This window comes from Kryptolebias marmoratus, linkage group LG19 (genome assembly GCF_001649575.2).
Source record: "Kryptolebias marmoratus isolate JLee-2015 linkage group LG19, ASM164957v2, whole genome shotgun sequence".
Lineage (NCBI taxonomy): Eukaryota > Metazoa > Chordata > Actinopteri > Cyprinodontiformes > Rivulidae > Kryptolebias > Kryptolebias marmoratus.
The window spans coordinates 2,747,565-2,763,622 of record NC_051448.1 but is presented as its reverse complement, the minus strand read 5'-3'; the positions used below and the strand labels follow the sequence as shown (position 1 = coordinate 2,763,622).

General features: G+C 40.4%; 1 protein-coding gene across 2 annotated transcripts; it reads left to right on the top strand.

The window, feature by feature from the left end:
* Positions 1 to 223: 223 nt before the first annotated feature.
* Positions 224 to 9,678, top strand: vgll2a (vestigial-like family member 2a). Of its 2 annotated transcripts, none has more exons than XM_017431377.3 (4): positions 224 to 407; positions 1,674 to 1,917; positions 3,328 to 3,816; positions 7,362 to 9,678. In XM_017431377.3, exons 1-4 carry the CDS (start codon positions 330 to 332, stop codon positions 7,403 to 7,405), a joined length of 855 nt encoding a protein of 284 aa, XP_017286866.1. In that variant the 5' UTR covers positions 224 to 329; the 3' UTR covers positions 7,406 to 9,678. The 2 variants fall into 2 exon arrangements, with proteins under 2 accessions (XP_017286866.1, XP_017286865.1); XM_017431376.3 differs by having other exon boundaries at positions 7,210 to 9,678.
* Positions 9,679 to 16,058: the final 6,380 nt, after the last annotated feature.

Genomic DNA, 16,058 nt, shown 5'->3' with positions numbered 1-16,058 from the left:
TTCTGGATAATCTGGTTTATGTTTAATTTCGTACTTTTCCATGAGTACCTTTAAATAATAAAAAAATCAAATAAATGAATCAGGCAGCCGGAGAGAAGCAGGTCTGGTGTAGGGTTTTAGTTTGCACTAATTAAAAGGCCATTAAGGCAGAGGTGGAGCCCCGGCCTGTGATTGGTTGGTGTGTGGGGGCAGCTGCAGGGGGAGGGGGGTCCAGGAGCCCGGAGCGCGGAGCCCGGCCTCAGTGCCGCCGTGCGTAAAGAGCGCAGAGCGCAGCGCGCAGCGGGATCACCGAGCAGAGCTGCTGGCTTCCTCTCCGCGAGCTCTCCGCCATGAGCTGCCTGGATGTGATGTACCAAGTGTTTGGTCCTCAGCCGTATTTCAGCTCCTACAGCCCCTATCACCACCAGGTACGGCTCGGTTCGGCTCGGACTGCTTCGCTTTTTTTTTTTTTTTTTTTTTTTTTTTTTGTTCGTCTGCGCTGCAGGCTCCATGTGATCCATTTCTGTCCGGAAAACATCCATTAAAGTCAACAAAACTGCCAAATAAACTCGATCGCATTTAATAAAACGGTTAGCAGCTTCTAAATGTTTATTAACGAACCTCTGAAGTCCTGAAGACGATTTTATTTTCCGTCCAAACATCTAAAAATATACATTTGGAACAACTTGTTTTTCAACTCGTTCTGCATCAAAAAACATCTAACAACTGAAGACTTTTAATATTTGGATAGTTTTCAGTAATTTTAAGTTGATGCATATTAAATTTTTTCAAAATCAGAATGTTTTGCTAAATCTAAATTAGACTATAACTGAGTTTGTCCAAAATAAAAACAATTTAGTTTTTTTTATTTTATTCTAATCCTAGATGAGTTTAATCCAAGTTAAAGCTGATGTTTCCAGGTTTATTTTGTTCTAATGTTTGTAAAATCATAAATGAAGACTTTGGTCAAAGCATGATTTTAGTTTTTAGCAGCCTGTTGTCTGACAGTAAGACAGTTTCATTTTTCTCTCTTTCTGAGGAAAATAAACCGTATCGCTCGTGATTTATTGAATTTTTCACATCAGCTTTGTGTCTGTCAGCCTGTGAGTGTCGGCAGCAGGTTTTAGAGGCCTTTCCAGACCTCCTTAAAGTTTTTTTTTTTTTCTTTCAGTCTCTTAAAAGCTCTCCGTCAACATAAAGGAATATTTCACATAGTGCCAAAACTCACTCCGTCTGTCACCTAAACAGACTCCGGATCAGCCGAGTGTCAAAGTGTCCAGTTTCACTGTTTATGTGCAACGCTTTTTTTAAAAGATTATACCTCTTATTTATTTAAAACAGAAGAAATGCATCTAGTCTTTGATATAATAAACTTATTGGATGAATTTTTATGAGTAAAATAAGTAGATTTCTTTTTTTTGTGCTGCAAATTTTACAGATAGAAAGGAAATATATAAGCTGCAGTTTAATAAACAAATTTAATTAATGCCAGATGTGAACTTCTACGATCTAAGCTTTTATTTAAGCTGAAACTCTCTTTTTCAGAGTGTATGTTTGTTGGTTTGTTTAGATGTTGCCTCCTGAGGGATAAATTACAAATTTATACTTCTGGCATCAAAACTAATGTCTGCAAATAAGTCCCCAAAATCCACTTTTTTGAGTTTGTCTCATCTTTGTATTTTTTTTATTTTTAGAAACTGGCTTTGTATTCCAAGATGCAAGACCCCCAGGAGAGCAGCAGCTGGCTCGGCCCCTCGGGGCCCCCGGCGATCAAAGAGGAGGACAAGGAGCTGCCGCCGGGCGCCGAGTACCTGAGCTCCCGCTGCGTCCTGTTCACCTACTTCCAGGGCGACATCAGCTCCGTGGTGGACGAGCATTTCAGCCGCGCCCTGAGCCAGGCGACGGCGTACCCAAGCTCCAGCCACAAGGCCGTGGGTGGTGTGTGTGCCGAGGGCTTCCTGGACGAAGTTTAACCATGAAATGAAGCTTTTTTATCAAAAATAACAGCAAATAAATCACCCAGCTGGGTTTAATGTCAGATTATTGTTGTATAAAAGCAGCAGTTCATGATAATTCCTCTTTTGTTGTTTATTGCAAACACTTTCAAAGTGTTTTAACTTTTAAAACATTCAGTCCGAAGCTGCAGGTTTGTCGCCGTAACGCGCTGCCGTTCTTTACCTTTTATACCAACAAAGCTTTACATGCAAACAAATTGGGAAAAGTTCACAGTTAAAACATTTTATTTCTATTTATCCAGCAACAAACTGCTGTCTGTCGTGTATTTTAGTTTCATTTTCTGGAAATAAGCAGATAAATGTTAGGAGCTCAGTTTGAGCTTCAGCTGGAAACCTTTTATTTATCTAAATAATTAAAATTTATTTTTTCTGTCTGTTGTTTTTCATCTTTAACATCTAGTTTAGCAACATTTAATTTTATCAACTTTCCTTTTGATTTTTTTTTTATTAAAATATTTTCACACTTTATTAAACAGTTAATCTCCGACAAGAACAATCAATTTCATCAATTAAGTTTAAGCCTAATTTGAAACTATTTTCATGCTTTTGCAGTTTTTTATAGTTTTTGTTTTTTGTTGTTTTTATTCTTATTTCAGGTTTGATTTGATCTGTTTTTAGACTCAAAATCAACTTTATTGACATAAAAATGAAACAGTTTCTCAGTGTTTGCAGCATATTAACTAAACATAATAGAATAAAATAGAATAAGTATAAAACAGAATAACCTAAAAGCCTTGATATAAAACACTTTGTGGCTAGTTTTAAAAAGGATTATATCATTAAGGATTTACATATCTGTTTATTTAAAATCAAAGAGATGACAATTAATAAAAAAGGATTAAATCTTTTAATTTTTTTTTTATTCTTTTGCTTGTTTGGAAAAAAACAAATCATATCTTTGAGTCACAGCAAGGCTTACCTTGTAAAAAATATATTTTTATAAGTTCTGGATCTTTATTTATCCCAGAAACATTTTAATTTAAACGGTTTGTTCTTGTTCTAAAAGCAATATTAGGTGTAATTTAAAGAAAACCATAAAAACTTGAAATTATCACAAATATTGAATCCTAGAGATTTGAACCAACGCCTGAAGACCCAGAAATGAACATTTTAACACGTTAAAACAAGTAAATATTTTGTAGTTTTGCTTTTAAAAGTGGCTCTAAAGGGTAATTATTATGGTAAATTATAATCATGTCAGCTTTATTTGCTGATAAAAATAATTTTCTTGCTACAGAAACATCATAAACTGATGTAAAGAGTCTGAACAGAAATCTTAAATCTGATAATCAGTTCACAGTAAATTAACGATGATTTAATTTGTTTTCCTCAGACGGATCGTTTCCCATGAATCAGAGAAGTTTCCCTCCGTCGTTTTGGAACAGCTCCTACCAGCCGTCGGTCTCCTCCGCCCTGGGCAGCGCTCTGTCAGCGCCCCACGCGGAGCTCTCCTTCCCCGGGGACCCGTACTCCTCCGCCTCCCTGCACAGCCACCTCCACCAGCCCAGCCCGGACGCCTGGCACCACCACCATCATCACCACCACCACCCTTACTCGCTAGGGGGCGCCATAAGCACTCAGAGCTCAGCGTATCCTCGCCCGGTGGTCCACGAGATGTACGGGGCGGCGTTCGACCCGCGCTACGGCTCACTGCTGGTGCCGTCGGTGAGGTCGCACCATCGCCTGTCGTCCAGCAGCTCGGTCCCGGGGCCGAGCACCTCGCCCTGTGACCTTGGGGGGAAGGGGGACTCGGGGACGGGGTCGGCCTGGAGCGGCGCGTTCACCGGCGCCGGAGCAGAGATCGGACTCAACGTAGACACAGGTACCCCCACAGAAACACATTAAACAGATCGTTGTTTTCTCAGGTAGAGCTGTGTGGTGTCATCATAAGTATCTTACCTGCAGCAGACAGCAACCAGAGTGACCTCAGTTTGGAGAATCAAGGAGAATCTCTGCTAAATAAGCGTCTAAATCAACCGACAGTTAACTGTTTATTCACGTCGTCTTTTTTACGCAGGTCAGTTAAGTCGTTGCTGCTTTCCCAGCTGCGATAAGTTCGTGTCACTTTGCTAACTGCGTTTATCATGGCGGCCAAATAATTCTTCTCCTGATCTGCCGAGTCCGTCAGGAGTCGTTTCTTCTCTCTAACCAACAGCTCGTTCTCTGACTCGAACAGAAATCCTCTTTCCTCCTTAGAAAGTGTCATGTTGTCTCATTGTTTGTCTGTAATTGTGTGTTTTTTTTGGGGGGGGTGGAGTTAAAAAGGGAATTGCTGATGGCAGCTTGTTGCAGGTATCAGCCCTGGTGCTGTCCACCATGTTGGACAGCAGGCTTTCTTTGTTGTTGGTCAATTGTCTCGTGTGATTCCTGTGGAAACGGACAGACTTTCAGATAAAATCAGATGTTTTTCTCATCCTTCGCTAAATAAGCTGCACGGATCATCATGACGACAAACTGACATTCCACCGGTTTCTGCAAAAAAAAAAAAAACGACCCAGAGCAGAAATCTACGCAGAGACTCTGGAAAACTCTAATTAACGTCTTTTTAGCTCCTACAATTGCACAGTTTTTATGAATCCAAATGTGCATTTAACAAGGATTTTTACATTAAAATAAGATCAACATGGCCGACAATGCTGATGCATACAGTAGCTGCACACAAGCCACTGAGCGTCCAACAAACATGGCGTCACGAGCTCTTCCTGCTTGGATGGTTCAGGTTTGAGATGTTTCAGATGCTTGAAATTAGTTCTCGAGTGGCGCCTGGTCTGAGAAGCTGTGAGCTCGAGAATTTCTCCCCCGATTCTCTAAACTGAGATCACTCTGACTGCTTTCTGCTGCAGGTAAGATACTGACAAATAAAAAAGAAACTCACTTGGGGAAAAATGGACCTACGTTTCAAACAAACTAGAAAAAACAAAACATTGTGAGAAAGAATGAATAATTTGGAAACGATAAATAAAAACAGGCTGATTTTTAGGACTTTTTATTTTATCTCCTCACTTATTTTCCTCGGGTTTTACTTCATCTCAGTCAGGATAAAGACGAGAACAAACTGCCGGGGAGAAATCTGTGTTTTTCCTGCAACTAACGGAGGTTTATATTTCCCTCCAACCAAACAAAATTCTTCTGACGTTTCCTCACTTTTACCTCCTCGGCATGATTTTAAGGGATCAGAAACTCTTTAAAGATGGCGGCAGGTGAACAGTTTCCAAACAAATCTGTGAAATAATTTGTTTTCTAAAATAATGCCTTATATAGACAAACGTTTGATGACTTCTCGGCACATTTGGACTAAAACCGTAGAGTTAAAATCATTTATTTTATAAATTATAAATAACTTTTGTTTTAGTCGTGAATCAACACTCCAGAAACTTTGTTTTTACCAAAGGTAGTTGGTTTTTGCTCTTTATTTACTCGTCTGAATTATTTCTCTCAGTAAAAACTGTGAATTACTTTTACATTCAGTCAGTTTTAACACAGAACCTGAGGCTCTTCAAGCAGGTTTTTTATTTTAAACCAGTTTAAACCAGACAAACGTTTCTCTTGACTGCAGTTTTAATTAAAAGGACTAAATGTTTTTATTGTAGGCAGACTAAAAATGATGGATTTAATCTGCTTTTTACCTTCGTTTTTGGCAGTTTGGATTACTTTGACTTAAAGGTAATAAGAATCTACAAATATTCTTCTTATTTGACCAACATGGTGTCAGAAAATTAATCCTAATTATGATATTTTGTTGTAACGAGTCCAAAATTCATGTTGTTGTTGTTCACACAAGTCTTTTCCTATAAAGATCATTTATTTCCGGAGGCAGGAGGGAACCCAGTCTGTCCGGTTTACAGGATAATTTTTTACTTTTATTCTTACTTAATCACAGAAAGCTGAGAACAACCGAAGCTGCTGTTTTTATTTTAATCAGGTTTTCTCAGGATGATGTCAACTATCCCAACGTTTTGATAAGAGATTCTTTGTTTCCTCAACTTGAGATAAAATCTAAAGGAAACATCTTGATAAAGGTGCAAAAAGGAGTGGTTCTGGTGTTAAACCTGGTTTCATCCTTTGTGACACATTTCAGTTTGAAATAATTTAAAAGTATAACAAGAAAATGAGCTTTTCTAAATCAGAATAAATAAAAATATTAACCTGTTACCTCTTAAAAACAAGCACATAATAAAACTCCTTCACTTGATGCTCGTTTTTTGGAGCCGAACCTGGCAGAATAAATGTTTTCATACATATTTGTCATCGTAGAGTTTTTCTCATTGAGAAACAAAAGGTTTAAAGAACAGCTTCAGAAATAAACTTTAAGCTTTTAGACAAACAGAGTTTGTTCTTCTGCGGGGAACAAACTTTTCCAAAATGTCTCAAAACGTTTCTCATGTGAGTCACGAGACAAATCTGTCAAAAACTTTGTCTTCTGTCAATAAGAAAGTTTGAGAAACGCGAGTCAAGTTCCCTTCAAGTGATAAAACGAGAATAAATTAAGATATAATTGTGACTGAATTGGGACAAAATAATATGCATGGCATTTGTGCAAAATGTAACTAAAATCCTGTGAATTTTGGCCCAAATGTTGCTCCGTAAATACCAATTTAATGCACGTATCTTTCAGTTTTGTGTCTCTAACAGTTGAGATTAAGGCTGCAGAGATTATCAAGCTGGAAACTACGACGACTACAGAGTTTTGATTCTTTTTTTTCTGCACCTGGACAGTTTTTGTTGTATTTTTTACTCGTCATGTTGCTGCAACTTATTGCCTCAGAGTTTTAGTTGCTCTGCGCTCCTCTGGGTGCAGATCTTGATTTTAAAAGACGTTGAAACGTTCTTAGTCGTCCAGACCTAAAAACACCTTTCTACAGAGCTAAAATCTACAATCTTTCTGACTGTTTTCTGAATTTTTTCAACCTTCTGGCAGAATTTCTCTGCCTGTGGAAGTAATCTGTAAATAAATCAGCTTTTATTGAAGTGAAATCTTTTTATTTTCTGTAAATCTGTGGAAACTGAAGCCATTTTCAGTCCGTAGGATTAAACCAACAAACTGTCCGTCAGTCGGCACCTTCACGCCAGCTGTCAGCTTCCTTTTCTCCTGCTGTCGTGTTCTTCATCCCTCCTCTGCCTCGGGCGCTTCCTCCTGCTTTTATCAGTGTCTAATCTGTGCTTTTCTTTCCTCTTCTGTTGCTGTTTTCTCCTCCTTCCTCTCTTCGTCTCTCAGGTCTGCAGGCACAGGAAAAGAGCAAGGACCTGTACTGGTTTTAGAGACTTTCTCCTCTTCCTCTCTGCTTTTTTCCCCCCTCCTCTTCACTCCTGCTCTGCTGAAAATCAGTGAGAACCTTTTTGGTGTAACAGCTTGTGGTCTGCTTGCAGCTCGGTGTTACGGCGGCCTGTGCAGCGCTGTGCAGCCCTGCTGAGCTGAACGCCGACAGGCAGACTGGATACAAAACTCTCAGACAGGAGGAAGGGAGGGGATCCGATCTGGACGGACGTGGACAAAGACAGGACTCTTTGTGCTTCTGTAACAGGCGGGGACAACATTCCTAAGGTGGAAAACGTCTGGGGGACAGACGGACGGACACATGTGTTGAGGTTGGACTCCAAAGAGGACCACTTGAAGGACTTGGCAGGACGTGTCTCTCTCTGGGACAACTGGACTCAGACTGGAGTGTGTTATGGCTGCAGGACAAACCTCGTTGGTGTCCAAGAGAGACGATGAAGGCAGGACGAGTCCAAACACTCGAGTTCCGGCTGGACAATTAAACGATCAGACGAGCTGAATTTAAAGCCACGATTGTAACGACGTCCTTATTGTTTGCTTCAGAGCTCAGAGGAGGTTCTGAGGAATCGTTTCATGCTCTCTATAAATCCTGTTTTACCAACGTGAGCCGAAATTAATGTCTCACGAGGAGTTTCACAGAATTAACACGTTTCAGGTGAACGTCTTCAGAGAAATTATAGGAAACAGAAATATTACAACTTCGTGGTCACATCTGAAAAACCAAATCTGACAGATTAGCATCTTCTGTACAAACTGAAATCAAACCAAGCGACAGTTTTCAATCAGCTCAGCAGGAAATTCAGCAACGATTCAACAAAAAAAAAGTTTTTTCTTCGAGGTTTGTTGTTTAATAACTAAACTGTGCTGATTATCTTCCATCATCTGCTGCTTTTTGTCTGATGTGACGAAAACGGACATTTTTTCTTAACTTAAAGGCTGATAGGATTATTTGATAACAGATAAAACGACCGATGATCAGTTTTTGTCTTCTGAGCCGGCTGAGCTGAGCGGCGGCGAGTTTCTCTGCATGTTTCTCATATTTCTGATGCTTTGGGGGTAAATGCTGTAGCGTTTTGGCAGGAGATGTAAAAACAATTAGTTATTCAGTTAGATGTGTCAGGCTGAGATTGACAGCCTGTCGGCGAGTTGCGAGGCTGTCAAAGGTTCAGACTCAACATGGAAACACCCAAAAATGGACATTTTGGATTTAATTTTTAACAACAGCTTCATCCTTCTTTAGAAGTGGGGGTGCTGAGTGAGCTACAGCACCCCTCAGGTGGATGTCAGAGGTGATGTTCTGTCGATTATTTAGTAATTCAGTCATAGAGCTCAGAGTTTGGAGAAAAAAACAACATAACGCTGTGAGACCGTTTCATTCGTTCATTTTAATTTACTGTTCGTTTACTTTGTTGCCGTTTTCTCAGCCGAAGGATGTCCGTGTTGCTACAGGCAGACCGCCGACCAGATCGGCCCACCAGGAAGTAAACTTCTCACTGATTAGAGACGCAGATCGGGCGGACCGAATCATCCGTCGATGTATCGTCACGGAGGCCGTTCGTTCGAGAAAACAGCTACAAACCAAACAAACGGTGTCGTGCAAAACTGGAGCGGTTTAAAATCAGCTGCTGTGGCGTTCTTTAACACCGTTATGATATTTTTATTGGCTAATTGTTAGCCTGTTAGCTTCTTATCTGCATACTTTGTGGCTGAGGTCCACCTGTTTAACAGAACATCACGTCAAAATGACCAGACTATTGCTTTAAAGACGGTGAATTTAAGGAATAAAGTTTTATTTGTGCTTCATACATTTAAATTCATATTTTGACATGAATGATATATAACACACACACACACACACACACACACGTCCCTACAGAGATGCTGGTTTGTGTTTTCCAACCAGACTTTATGCTTCACCTAAAAGCTCGACTTCTGCAGCACCGAGGATGATTTTAAAATTAAATTTCAGCAGTTCACGTTTTTCCTTTCTTCCGTTTCTCTTTCACCTTGTGAACCCAATCAAACTTGTCCGACAGGAATTTAAACGCTACACTAATATCTTATTCTGCCTTTAAACAGATGAATAAACTTTGAATCCGTCAGTTTAAGCTCTGATTGAAATGCTGTTAAAAAATGTTAATGAGTGACCTTTTTTACTTCAATTATTGAGAGCAGTTAACTAAAACGTTGCGTCTTTTCACCTTCAAATAACCAAAAATCACAGCTGCAGCCGAAAACCGGTTCAGGTTAATTTTACACAAACCTGTTCATTTTGTTTTTAGTTGCTGTTCTGAACCGCAGATGTATTCATGCTCGAATTCTTTCATTTCTGCAGAACAAACAAAGCAAACTGTCCATGTAAAACCAGTAACATTGTGAGTATGTTTAAATTAAACTCTTTATATTGCAGGTCTCTTCAAATCAGAAATATTCATGTTTTTGTGCTGAAACTCAAGCTCAGTATGAAATCTTTGTTGTTGCTTTAACGCTACATGTTGAGACTTTTATGAGTCCTAAATAACAGTTTTTATTTATTTTAAGCTCACACGCTTAGAGAAGTGTCTTAATCTAAGCTTTCAGGAGGTGAAAGGCGGGCGACCATGTTTTTGCTCGTGTATTCGTGCACGTCTGTGTTTGTTAAATCATCTCATGAACCACAGGAGGAGTTTTAATGAATGAAACGTGCAGAAATGGACGATTTCAACCTTTGGAGTCAACTTGATTCAAGATGGCCGCCACGTTAGTTTTACAGATATGGACCCAAAGTTTGGTGTGGTAGCAGGTGAGACTGATCTGAATTAGTTTTGCAGTCATCTCTGTCTGTTAGCAAAATATCATATCTAATCAACCTTTCAGAAATGAATCCTTGGATGCGCAGCTAAAATTTAACCTTTAGAGCAGGGGAGTCAAATGCCCCTTTCACACGGACCCTAACGGTCCCGGCTCCACTCTACTCGGCTCGCTTTGCAAGCGTTCGCATCTGCATTTTTTCGCACTCAGTTCGGAGTCGGGCCAGCCGGGTGGGCGGAGCCAGCTTAGCTCCTGTTCACTCATTGGTCGTGGGTGTGACCAGATGCGAGCATAAAGAGTGAAGGTAGGAATATAAACAACAGCGTTAGCTTACCCTGCAACGTTTCTGCCGTCTGTCCCCCAGCTGAAGGTGCTGTAAAGCCTGAAATCTCCGGCGGATAACAGCTGTCCTACTCCGCGCAACAATCGCAGCATCCAGAGCATTTCTTCCACTGCGCCTCTCTTCCTGAAGTCTCAGGAGAATCCCCATAAGTTTAAAAAACAGCAACAACACAGGGCCAACGTTGACCATAGCGCTTCTGTTGTTTACACAACTTGCGCTAAGTTTCGGTAGCGCACCCGCCCCGCGCCGCGGCCCCGCCCCCCGCAACACGAGGAGGCGTTCCTCTGCTACCGACCAAACTGGCCGGTGTGAACGCGACGCATTCTTTATGGAGCCGAGCCGAGTAGAGCCGGACTTCTGAATTAGGGGCCGTGTGAAAGGCAAAACTCCGTTCCTCGGGGGACGCTCTCTTGCAGGTTTTAGATGTTTTCTTGCTTTAAAACACCTGGTTTAAATGGGTGACTTGTTGCCGTGCTCCTGGAGAACTTGATGATTTGATGAGGAGGTAACTAAACCGTTTGAATCAGGTGTGTTGGAGCAGAAACATCTAAAACTCCCCTGCTTTAGAGTCGACCTTAAAAACACAAAATAAAAATGGCTGCAACTCGTTTAGTTTTACAGATATTGGGCTGAAACCCAGCGTGGTAGTAGCTGAGGGTCATCTCCAACACGTACTCTGAGCGTTATTGCCTGAGGTCGTACACAACGTTGTTTCTCAACGTGAGACGATCTCAGTCTGAAAAGCAGCGGGCGATATGCATTCCTTCCAGGAATGATAGGCCTTTAATTTTATTAGCTCTGCCTCACGTAAACAGTCTTTTCTGAGTCCTAAATGAGAACGATTTTAAGGACTTTCTGCATGCATGTAAACTTTAAACCAAGTCATTTCAAACATATAATAATAATATTAGCTATAAGACGTTGCTTTTCAGGAGGAGTGAAAACATTTTTTTTTAATATTTTCAGTAAAATCGTGAGGCAGCGTTTTTTACTCGACAGAGTGAGTCAGTCTGGCCCGACCTTGTTGATCCGGACACGTTATAAATCAGATAATAATAATAATAAAAACACATTTCTGTGACCGTGTCAACATGAAAAATGTAAACTTCACACCAAAGGCTGCTGAGGAGGAGCAGGAGGCGCCTGACGAATGAGAAGAACGACGGCTATTCGAAGCCACTCGACTCTTCCTCCGCAGCTGTCAATGACAACTGCTCTTCAGCTCGGTAAACACACACACACACACACACACGCCGGCCCGCCTAATAAAGGGGGCATTTAGTGGGAGCTGCTGGGTCGGGACAACTGGTGCAGCTCAAACACACAAGTGTCAAAAAGTCATCTGTGAGCGTGGATGTTTGTGCAGCCGAGCTTCTATTTCTGTGCGTACAAGGATCGCTTTTTATGTCAGGACAAAAAGAATATATATAAGATTAAAGCATTGTTTTATTTTGTTTTATTGTTTCGGCAAAAATGGACTACAAATATCTGAGCTAAAATACGTTTTTCGTATAAAGATCCACCTGAAGGTGTTAAAACTGCACGACTGGAGGAAAACAGGCAGTTGTTAAATATTTAAATGATGAGATAAGTTGAAATAAAACGCGTCTTTTATCGCTTCAACCGCATTTATCTAAACCAGCTGTGGTGATTTACGACTGTGGGAGTCCGTTCAAATCATTGCATATTGATATTCCATAAATTAATACTTCATTGGCAGTAAATCTTTTGTATTCTGCAGCCCCAGGAAGAACTAAAGCCAGTAAATTTTCTTGCTTCTGTGGCTGCAGCTTTAAATATTTTCTCTCTCTCTCTGCCATTAACTTCCATCACTGTTTAATGAACATACAGTTTTCTGCTTTAAACATAAATATATGTGCAAAAGTGCTCAGTGACAAAGTTAAAGATAACCAAGAACGAGGGTAAAAATGTATTCAGTTAGATAACGACACATTTATTAATATTTAATTATAAAATTTAAAAGAACAAACAGATTTATCACCTAATAAATCAAACTGTTGGATTTGTTGACAGCTTGAAGTGCTCCTGGGAGGAAATGAACAAGCATCAGCTGCTTTTTGTTTACGCTTCTTAATCGCTCATTCATTCATTCATTCAGTAGCGTCTCAGCTGCCAGAGGGCCTCTGTTGTTTTCACAAAGGAACCTGTGAAGCTGACCGACGCTAATTTGTCTGTTTTGTCCTAAAATGCTGCTAATTTACAGCGTTTTCTAAATTCTGTTTGTATTTAAGCTCAAAGCCTTTTTTCTCAAATCTAACTAAAGTTTGCTGATTTTGTGCATTTTTGAAGTTTTTAGTAGTTAAAACAATCAAAATATGTCACACTTTGTGTCAAGAAGAAGCAGAAAGACGCTTCTGTACAAACTCAGAGATTTATTGCATCTTTTCATTCACTGAACTAAACTATTGGCTGAAACATTGCAATAAATTGTGATTTTTTTGAATCCTTTTATTTCTTTGGGTTCAGTTTTAGCGTTTAATACAGTTTAGTATCAGTCAGCATACAAGTTGAATCTAAAGGAACTAAACCTTTTTTTATTAAAGATGTTTTTCTTTTACTTTCAAGGAGCGTCATCAATTCAGGTTTAATTTAAAATTTAATTTAAGTTATTTGAGAACAATCCTCAGATGAAAAAAATGTCCTAAAAGTCGAAAACCTTCAATCCAAACCTCCTAAGAACACTGGCAGAATACACATAAATAACCCTAACCCTTTTATATCTTTATTAAGACTTTTAACTTCCATTCCACTAACTTTAACCATAACTAGTACATCCTAACTAACCTAAACTTGACCCAAAAATGACATTACAGCGTATCAGGTCCAGGCTTTGCTTACTACTCCCAACAAAGTAGGTGGTTATACCAGAAATGGTTCAAAAAAGGTAATAAAAGTGACAAGAGTTAGTCGGCGGACCCGGTAGTTCAGCCACAACACAGGAGTGAAAGATCAACACGTCTTTATTTCTTAACAACCCGAGAGCGACAAGCAGCCGCGGGGTCCCCGGTCGTCGTTCTGGGGAGAGAAAGGACAGCTCAGAAGTCCGTACTCGAACCAGGAAGTAATTACAAGAAGCGGGAGTTCCACTAACCTGGGAGGAAGCGAGACGAGGGGAGGAAACCAACACTCGTGGAGCGATCGCCGAGAGCAGTCCAGGAGTGCGGACCACTGCTGGCAGCAGGTAGGCCGTTGGGGAAAAGGCAAGCTCGAGGTCGGACGGGCGGGGGTCAAAACCGGAAGATCCGAGACCCAAGTACGAAGCCGTGGGGGCAGGCGAGAGGTCCAAGTCCGGGGCACAGGCAGGGGTCGATGTCCAGTTATCCAAGATCCGGCTTGAGTCCGATGAGGGTGAAGCGAAGGGGTGAATCCAAGAAACGTGAGCAAGGTCGAGGCACAGGAAGTCAGTCCGAGATCGCTGGAGAATTACTTGCTGGTGGGCTTTCATAATCTGGCACTGAAAGAGAGCTGAGGAAGAGTATATATAGGGCGAGGCCCAGGTGTAGGAAGTGCAATCAGGAGAGGAGCGCAGGTGACAAGCATGAACATGATTACAATAGTGACATGGTGAGAGGCAGGCAAACGTGATCATTACAAAAAGCCTAGTTCACTCACATGCACACCAGAATTCTGCCCTGTGACTACCTTTGTTTCCGGCTCAGTGGAGACCCATCGACTTTGATTCGTCTTTTCTTAATAACAGTCAGAACCTAATTCTGAAATCTTTCGAGTTCTTAACAATTTTACAAATTTCCTAACATGAGGATGTTGTTAATGTCGTTTTTACTTACGTCTCATAAATCTGGCTTGTCTAACAAACCAAATTGCTCGAAAATTGGCCAGATTATTATGATTTTGGTTGTGGGAACGCGTCGTGCTTCCTCAGATTCAACAACATCCGACGGAGGCTTAATGGATTTATAAACCTGTTATGGTTCCAGCCGTAAACGGTTCCTGGTTCGGATTTGTCGGATGTGAGCCCTCCGTTGGACCTCCTGCAGCTCTCAACCCCGGTGATAAAAGCTGTTCCGCAAATGTTAAAAGGTTTCTAAATTGGTGGTGCCTTTATTTTTTTTATAAATGGGGTTGCCCTTCAGCTGCAGTAAAGAACATCCTCCACAGATCCGCCACACGACTTGTTTTTTCTGTTTTGTCCATGCAGACGTGTGGATTGACTGGAAACAGACAGACGCACATTTGAGCTTTAGGCGCCGTTTTCACTCATAGATGTGCACAAATATCAACTTATTTTAAAGGAAGTTAATGGGAGACTATAGAGGCCTTACCAGGGCTGCACAAATGTGGTGAAAACCCACAAGAGCTCATAGTTTTTTATTTGTCTGTGCAAAAAAATCTGGTTTCTTAGACAAATATACAAGAATATTAGCGAATAAAAAGAGTAAATTTTCTCTAATGAAGGGAAAAAGTTGAAATGTGGCTGAAGGAGGTAGAGGAAACCATACAGTCAGACAAAAGACAGTCCATTCCAGCCATATGTTGAATTTCTCAGGAGGTGTGTGTGTGTGTGTGTGTGACAGCTGTAGATTAATTTCAACCTCTGACTCGAGTGACGACAGACGTGAAAAGGGTGGAGTGCTTTTGTTTCTTTCGCTGTAAATTCCCTCAAACACTCGTGCGTTTCGTTGTCCTTTTGCTCTCCGGAGCTCCTCGTGTTTAAAAAATAAAATAAAATTTAAAAAAAAAGAAATGACCTTTTCCGACGACGCGAGAGTCGATTCATCTCCGCGGGAGAAAAGGAAGGTGCGAAGGGAATCGAACACAAAGCTGAGGTCAGGGACAAAAGCTGCTCTCTAATCAAAGCTCAAAGTGAGAAGTGGTGCAATCGATTCATCGCTTTAGGAACTCGTTAACGTCGTTATGTCTTCCTCACAAAGTAAAACCTTTGGCCTTTGTTCATTTTATTATTATTTTATTTCTCATCAGTCTATTAAAGCTTCAGGAGTTTGATTAATGCTGCTCCGGATTATTTACTTTACTTTCCTTCGTCTTTTTGCTTATTTTCCAGCATATTTTTACTCTAAAATATGCTGTTTTAATAATTTTCTTTTAATTAATATAAATATCTTTTAAAAAGTCTGATTATATTTATTGTTTTCTGATACAATAAAATTATTTTATGTTTGTTTTTGTTTTTTTTTTATATAAAATCAAGATTAATATCTGCAGCTTTAGTTTCATGACAGACATTTCAGATGTTAGTTTATAAACAGGTTGAGTTTTATATAAATATAATTTAAGGCTCAGTTTTAAGTGTTTAATTTAACTCCTTTCAGCGGAGGAGATTCTTGGTTTCAAAGCATTTTCAGATTTAAGAAATTTAAATTATTGGATTTAAGATTCAGATATTTTCAGTTTAATGTTCCTCCGACTTCAGTTTGTGTTAAAGTACTGAAGATAACCCAATGCATCCATCCATCCATCCATCCAACCATCAATCCATCCATCCAACCATACATCTAACCATCCGTACATCCATCCATCCATCCATCCTTCCGTCCATCCATCCATCCAACCGTCAACCCATCCATCCAACCTTCCATCAATCCATCCATCCATCCAACCTTCCATCCATCCATCCATCCAACCGTCAACCCATCCATCCAACCTTCCATCAATC